At 32.9% G+C, this 7,913-nt stretch overlaps 2 protein-coding genes across 2 annotated transcripts; one reads left to right on the top strand and one right to left on the bottom strand.

The window, feature by feature from the left end:
• Nucleotides 1–1,592: 1,592 nt before the first annotated feature.
• Nucleotides 1,593–2,838, top strand: LOC106434114 (non-specific lipid transfer protein GPI-anchored 25). The gene is made up of 3 exons (XM_013874945.3): nt 1,593–2,234; nt 2,276–2,332; nt 2,400–2,838. Exons 1-3 carry the CDS (start codon nt 1,862–1,864, stop codon nt 2,606–2,608), a joined length of 639 nt encoding a protein of 212 aa, XP_013730399.2. The 5' UTR covers nt 1,593–1,861; the 3' UTR covers nt 2,609–2,838.
• Nucleotides 2,775–4,451, bottom strand: LOC106434115 (proteasome subunit beta type-2-A-like). Its single transcript, XM_013874946.3, has 3 exons — nt 4,185–4,451; nt 3,983–4,106; nt 2,775–3,252 (listed from the first exon to the last, which is right to left on the bottom strand). The coding sequence occupies exons 1-3, from the start codon at nt 4,340–4,342 to the stop codon at nt 2,920–2,922; spliced, it is 615 nt and encodes a 204-aa protein (XP_013730400.1). The 5' UTR covers nt 4,343–4,451; the 3' UTR covers nt 2,775–2,919.
• Nucleotides 4,452–7,913: the final 3,462 nt, after the last annotated feature.

Raw genomic sequence — 7,913 nt, 5'->3', positions numbered from 1 at the left:
GAATAAAATTCCGGATAATTTCGTTGTTCATCATATAGTTTGTGTAAAAAAATTTACACAGCAGCGACAAATAAATATTTTTTAATATATTATATCCTCTTTATTATTTCTAATATCCCAAATCCGTAGAAATAAAAACAAAGCAATATCGTATAACTATATAAATATATTCCAGTGTTTATAGATATAAAATGAAAACAAATCGTAAAGAGATTCAAGTATTTTAAGTTCTTTAACAATAAAATTTCAATCTTTATATGGACAACCAAATGGGATATTTACACAATAAATTCATTAGTTTGTAAATTAATTGCACCCACGCCCAACGTGGTTAAATTTTATATATTAGTATACTTCACTCTTTAATAATATCAAAATAATATTAGATTTTAAGTATTTATAGTATTGATTTGTATATAAAAAAATGTATTAGTCTACATAATTTTTATTGTAATTTTATTCATATTTTACTAAGTTAACTCCCTATGTTTCATTTTAATCTATACTATTAAAGCAAAATCCCTACTAGGATTTTGTCCTTAGTTTTTCAAATTATTTACATTTCAATGCCACTGTCATTTTTTATTATTTTTAATAAATTTCTGCAACAATAAATACAACCAATCAGATTTATTTTATGATTAATCAAATATTTTAAAGATACTTTAGTATCCACTATATATAGAAAATAACAATACTAACTATATTTTGAAATACAATATCTAGAAAGTTACGATTAAATATGATGCATGTGTTTTCCTAAAACTGAATACCCTATTTTTACTGGTCTCACCAAACGCTTTATTGACAAACCATAACACACACAAAAAAAATTACCCAATGGCTGTTAATATGTTGGTCGATTACTCACGTCAGCTATTCCATAATCTCAATTTGATACCAGTTTTTATATGATTAAGGATTGCGTATTAGATTTAGGGATTTTAAAAAAAATATAATAATTTTTTTAATAACAAATAAATTATGTAAAAGTTACTACATAATAAAATTTATATTATTAAACTCTTAAAAACTAATTTCTATGAGTATAAATATGCAACTTCTTATATTATGTATTTAGGCCTAACACATATGAATGTACAAACAACACAATTTGTAAATAAGATTAGATTATGTTATGTAAAAATTATTTAATCTTATAACTAACAAATATTTATAAAAAAAATTAAAAGGAACAAATCCCGCGCTTTTAAAGCGCGGGTCAAAATCTAGTTGTCGTTTAAATTTGTTCACATATATTAATAATTTTGTATATTTTATAAATAAAAACGGCATTACCTATATAGCTAACCATATTTCAATCAATAAAAAGAAACTGAAGAATAATGTTTATAAATTTAGTATTGAAACTTTAAAGCAACATTTATTTTGTAACAGAAATTTTATTATAAAACGGCGCTTAATATGAAACTTAAGAGGAGTAATATTCTACATTTGAAAATTTAATTATATTATGGAATTGATGAGCCAAATAAGACTATCCCATACCCGAACCGAACCAAACTGAAGATCAGAAAATACAATTTAGAAGCGAATCAAAACCAAAAGCTTATACTTAAACATATTAATGAACAAATATATATGTTATTAAATTTGTCAATAAAAAAAAATTTTGCGCTTTCAAACCGCGGGTACTATCCTAGTTTTCTGTAAATCCCACCATATCTAAAATCCACCAAACCATTCTTACGGTGGGATTTGCGCTTTCAAATCTTTGATCACTGCCAACTCACCGCTTATCAAGACCTCCTCCTCAAGGGCGTTATTTTCCCGCCATCATCGTTAACGCGAGTCTCAGTCGTCAGTTTCAGGTTGTAACTGAAATCACGAAGAAGCTCCAATGGCCGCCACAAGCAACGCCGTCGTGTTCATCGTCATACTTGCGATCACCTTCTCTTCCTCCTCCGCAGTGACCGAGACGCAGGCCCCTTCTCCACCGGCTCTCACCTGTACGGAGGAGCTAGTCATGTTCTCTCCATGCCTTCCTTACGTCTCGGCTCCACCGAACAACATCTCAGACGCGCCGGATCCTCTTTGCTGCTCGGCTTTCTCCACATCCGTTAATTCCGGCGCCGGAAACTGCCTCTGTTATCTTCTCCGGCAACCTATGATCCTTGGATTCCCGTTGGATAGATCACGACTGCTTTCTCTTTCCCAGATCTGTAGCGATCTTAGCTCCGACGAATCTTTCGAGTCTATCTGCTCGCCATCAGGTTGAATCAATCTTGGGTTTGTAATTATGTGTGTGATGCAGAGTCGCCGGAGCTTCCGCCGCTTCAGAGCATTCAGTTCACAGCTCCTTTTGTTTACGGTATAAGTGAATCCATTTGGGTAATAGTTTACTTGAATCCAGTGACGAGTTTCATTGATATCTGCAGGTGTTAGAGCTTCCGCATCTTCTCCATCGTTCGCCATTTCACGGGAAGCCGCCGGAATTTCACCAACCTCCGATCAACCCTCACCAGAGACAGATAGCTTATCATCAACACCAGAATCCATCATAAACGGCTCCCCAAAGATCACAAGCTTCTGCTTTCTCTCGACCATCATCATGACGCTGCCCACTTCTATCTTCACTCGTATCTGAAGCATTCCTCTTTCTTTCCTTTGCAATCTCAAGTTCATTAGTGGTGGGTGTCTCTTTAAAACCCATACTTGATCTCTTCCTTTTGGCTTTGTGAATCGAACAAAGATGATATAGACATACCATTGTTCTCAGAGTACTGTACATTGTTTCCTTTTAGCTTTGTGAATCGTGGAACAAGAACATGTTTAGGTTGTTCTCTCATAAGAAAGTCATTTCAAAGTTTAACACAAGTCATATAAGCTTCTAGAGTTGAAAGAAAGAAAAGAAAAAGAAGCTAATGCCAGCTTAGTAGAAAACACAACATAACAGACTTAGACAGAAGCAGTGGTGACATCTTGAACAGACTGACGCCAAGCGTGTGTACGAGCTCCATCCTTGTCCACGATCTTGATCACAAAGTTTGGTGGTGCAATCACCAGCCTTGACCTGATCTCAGTTATGCATTTGTCCACCAGTTCAATGGCTTCTTCAACGGACATGTCACTGCGGAAGTGCCTGTCCATCGTGGAGAGAGAGAAGTATGAGCCGTAACCGAATGCTCCCTTGTCAACCTTGTGAAGAGTTGCAATGTAGTCAATGTAGTATAGAGATGCGCCTGCTTCTTTGTCGTAGCCAGCCATCAGGATGTTCACAGAGTAGGGATTCTGGATTCAAACAGATTAATTGTTATAAACTAATGGACTTTTGATCATTGGAAGGTTCAGCAATCTAAAGCAAATCGCACATGTAATACTAGATTCTACCCAAAATCGGCCAGAAAGATCACAAATTAGTATGCATGATGATATCTGCTTAAGTCAGATACACAACTTCCTAGTCTTTCAAAGCAATTACAATTACTTGATATAAGGAGACTTCTAGTTTTGACTAGAGTATCATCTTTTTCTGCCGTAAGGACATATCACGGTTCAAAAGTCTGTTACTTGAATCAACCTGAAGAGCAACACTTGCGTGACACAGAACATGAAAACTTTCAAAACTGCAACAAAGTTTCGAAAGAAAGCCAAGCTTGATTTGCAAAAATTATTTCAATCATATCAAAAGAAAATATTAATAATGACTACATAATGAAAAGTTCTGTTTGGAAACATAAAACATATTTTCCAGGTGACTTAATTCAATAACTTAACACTAATGTCTCAGAATCTCAGAACTATGTGAATGAACAACCACCATAAAGAGGAGGAAGCAAAAACCAAGAACCCAAGAGCATGTCAAAAAAGCATTATACTACAGAAGAAAGATCCAATCCATAACAAGTTCAACTAAGTAGAGTATCAAAAGAGGAAAAGACAATATCTTTCTATCACCTTCAAACACCATCTAGTAACCCTAATTCCCCAAGCTCAAAACCACAATAAGAAAAGAGGTGACCTTTCTCAAAGCAGTGGCGAGCTCGCCACGAGTGAAGTTGGCAGCAGCAGCGGTAGTCAATGGGATCCCGTTTCTGAACTGATACAGTGACACATTCTTCTGTACATACTCAGTAAACTGAACCCTATACAAATTCCCACAACACCATCATCAATTGATTCAGAGAGAGAGACAGAGAGAGAGGCGAGGGAGGAGGATTTACCGGTCACCAGGCTCGCCGCTTGCGGCAATGAGCTTGTGTGAGTCAAGGAGCATGATCTTGTCCTCGTTGTTCTTGTGGACAAGGATACTGTGAACCGCCGATGTATCCGCCGCCACGATAGCGAATCCATTTCCGACCAGACCGAACACGCACTCCATCTTCAGATCTGTTTTTCGCGAGACAAAAGTTGTTTTTGAGTTACTTCGATCTTTTCCGATTTGTTCTTTTCCTCCTGGTCGATGGAGATATAAGAGCTTGGATCAAAGCGACTTGAGGAACAAGACGGGTGCTCGGGTAGTAATTCTACGAGATAACCCGAACCGAACCAAACCAAACCTAACCGAACCAAATAAATCATAACCAAACCAAAGTATATGTCTAAACCATTTGATTCAAAATTTTATCAATCCAGATAGTTCGGTTTGGTTGGTTTTAAATCGAACCAAGACCAAAAAGACCGAAATATTTTTTTAATTAGATTAATTAAATATACTAATAATATTAATATCTAATATATTTAACCATTTAGCTTAAACAACTAAACATAATTATACACATCTTACTTCAAAATGATTAGAATAAACAAAACTAAAAATAAAATAAAAGAATATGAATCTCATACATTAACATCAAAACTGAAAAATTATTTATGATATTTATATTAGATTTGAAGATAATTATATAGAAAAAATTGGATTACATCTTCTACATATTTATTGTGACGTGTGGTTTTACGTTTAAAAATAAAGAAAATAATGGTTTAATCTCAAATAAAGATTTGTTTATATTTTTTACAAATTATATTTTTGTAATTGAATTAGAACAAAACTAAAAAAAATCAACTCTATGGAATTGAAAAATAAAAACAAAACCAATTAAATCAAACACAAACCAAACTAAAATTAAAACCGAACTGAACTAAAACTGAACCAAACCGAAAATAAACCAAACCCAACTAATATTGGTTGACTTTGGTTAAAGTTTTCTTAGACCAAATAATCCACCAAACTGAATCCGTAATTAAACTGAAATACCTATCCCTACCTCCATCACATGTCCTAGATGGCGTCTGCCTAAGAACATTATTAGTAATAAATATGTAAAATTAAATCTCTTAACATAAATTTAATAATATTTAAACATAATACTTAAATGTCACAGAAGTAATTACATTGTAGTTTTAAGGGTTAGCTCTAAAATTGTATTTTATTAAAATTGGAATATATTTTAGAACTAACTCTTAAAACTACAACTTATCTACACCTAAATGCTAATGAAGTACTAAGTAATCCTAAATTTAAGCATTAATTATAATTTTCTAACTAGATTTTGACCCGCGCTTTCAAAGCGCGGGTTTATTTTTGTTTTTTTTTTCAATTGACAAATATTTAGTAAATGTCACATTTTCATATATTTGTGTTTTATTTTATAAAAGACTTAAAATTTTTATCTTTATTTATCGTATTTCATTTTAAATGACTATTTATGTTAAAAAAAATTAAACTTTATTTTTAATGAATTAAGTTGGTATAACTCTGATAAATTAATTTTACTATGGGGTTAATATTTTAATTAAAAAATTATATACTTTTAATAAATATTTATACTTTTCAATAAAAAAATTCAATTATTTTTATGAATGCTTAAATTATATTAAGAAAAGAAAAAAATAATAATTAAAAATAGTTGAAAAAAAATTATTTGAACTTGGACTCAATGACCTAAAGGAAAAAAAAAGTGAGAATTGAATCTGATTTTTTAATAGGCCCAAATGGCCCAAGAGATATTTGATTTGGGCTGGATCCAAAAATAATGACCCAATATAGATTTGTTATTAATATTACTTAATTGCCCTTAATGAAACATGCAATGTTAGTGAAGGAAACATGCCCCTAAGGTAATTATGACAATAGGATCCTGCTTTAATAGTATAGATTTAATACATAATTTTCTAAATCGAGAATGTATGGATATAGTTTTGGGGTTGCGAAACTATTTGGTTATGGTAGAAAGATTTAAGTATTTAAATATTTAGTGACATCCACATAAACTAATAAAACTAGAGTCAATTGGCCAAAAATACAAAAAGAATGGCCAAATTAGGTATATGCCATGAGAATGCCAAATAGTAAATTGAAGTGGAGTGAATATACATATCTGTCCTTTTGCAAATCTGATAGATAAGTTTTGTTATAGTCCTCTAGGATCTTAGGCTGTATTTCGTAGATTTGCAATAGATTTGGTAAATATATTTTTTAGATTTTCTAGGCAAACTTAAATCTGGACCATATATTTTTTGAGCAAAGCAGCGCATTAAATAACGTATCCACACTTAAGATTTGCCGATTTTTACATACAAAAAAATATAAGCAAGAGAGAGGTTTAAGCTTCTTTCTCTTCGACTCTATAAAATCAAGTAACCAGAGAGTCATTCTCAGATCCATAAATGGTTCAAATCTATACCGTAAACCCTTCGGTTTCAATCAACCCAAATGCCTTTATACGGTTTCCTTTGACAATGGTAATTACATACCAGTTTACCAGAAAATAACCGTATTTTAAGTTTTCTAACCAGTTACAAATAATTATATCTGGTCAACAATTATTTATAACCGTATTTCGCTATCTAACCGGTTACGTATAATCATATCAGGGCAATAAGATATGTGGATCCAAAAAAAAATTGCTACCATTTAACTTACTAACACCAAACCATTAACCAAAATCAATACAGATTAAACGCCCAACCTTTCATATCTAATCCCTAAATGGTTCAAATCTAAACCCAAAACTCTTCAGGCTCAATCAACCCAAATGGCTTCACACGGTTTCCTTTCATACTGGTAAGTAAAAACCAGTTCACCACAACAATAACCGTATTTAAATTCTTCTAACCGTTTACTTATAATTATATCTGGTCAACGGGTATTTATATCCCTATTTTCAAAGTGATCTAACCGGTTACCAATAATAATATCAAGGCAATTACATATCTTATTGTTTTTTTTTTAAAATAACCTTCCCAATTACTAACTGAAAACCATTAACCAAATTCACTATAGATTAAACGCCCAACCCTTCCTATCTACTCCCTAAATGGTTCAAATCTAAATCCTAAATCCTTCTGTATCAATCAACCCAAATGCCTTTGCACTGTTCACTTTTACAATGTTAAAAAAAATGACTGTTGTCCAAAACAATAACTGTAAATAGCAGTAGAGATTAAACGCACAATCCTTTATATCTAATCACTAAATGGTTTAAATCTAAACCCAAAATCATTTGGATTTAATCAACCCAAATGCCATTACTTGGTTAACTTTCACAATGGTAAGGAAATACAAGTGAAGCAGGAAAAACGGTTTCTCTGCCAAATACAAGTGATATAATATATCTGCCAAAACGTCCAGAGAATGTTGGTTCCTCTGCAATCTCTACAAGCTTTCCTAGCGGGGACGCCGCAGAACATCGACTTCATCATCTTCCAGAGCACGGATTATCTTACTGATTGCAAACGGATTGTGGTAAGGGGTGACTCTCACACCAACGAGTTCTTCGCCAAATGCAAACATCCTCTCCGGTATTGCAAGCGAAGGTTCCACCTCTGTTAAATTTTCCATTTGGATCCGAAGCCACTTTACACAGACGGACTGAAAATAAGAAATATTCAGAAACTGAATTTAAAAAGGATTGAATATGGATAAAAACCCTCCACATGAGTTCGGATTT

Source organism: Brassica napus, unplaced genomic scaffold (genome assembly GCF_020379485.1).
Source record: "Brassica napus cultivar Da-Ae unplaced genomic scaffold, Da-Ae ScsIHWf_3045;HRSCAF=3843, whole genome shotgun sequence".
Lineage (NCBI taxonomy): Eukaryota > Viridiplantae > Streptophyta > Magnoliopsida > Brassicales > Brassicaceae > Brassica > Brassica napus.
This window is presented reverse-complemented; position numbering and strand designations above follow the sequence as displayed.

Coding starts and splice junctions, on each gene's coding strand:
- LOC106434114 (XM_013874945.3), top strand. CDS start 1,862: ATGGCCGCCACAAGCAACGCCGTCGTGTTCATCGTCATACTTGCGATC. Junction 2,235..2,275: donor GTCTATCTGCTCGCCATCAG/GTTGAATCAATC, acceptor TGTGTGATGCAG/AGTCGCCGGAGCTTCCGCCG. Junction 2,333..2,399: donor CACAGCTCCTTTTGTTTACG/GTATAAGTGAAT, acceptor TGATATCTGCAG/GTGTTAGAGCTTCCGCATCT.
- LOC106434115 (XM_013874946.3), bottom strand. CDS start 4,342: ATGGAGTGCGTGTTCGGTCTGGTCGGAAATGGATTCGCTATCGTGGCG. Junction 4,107..4,184: donor AGCGGCGAGCCTGGTGACCG/GTAAATCCTCCT, acceptor GAATTTGTATAG/GGTTCAGTTTACTGAGTATG. Junction 3,253..3,982: donor TCGCCACTGCTTTGAGAAAG/GTCACCTCTTTT, acceptor GTTTGAATCCAG/AATCCCTACTCTGTGAACAT.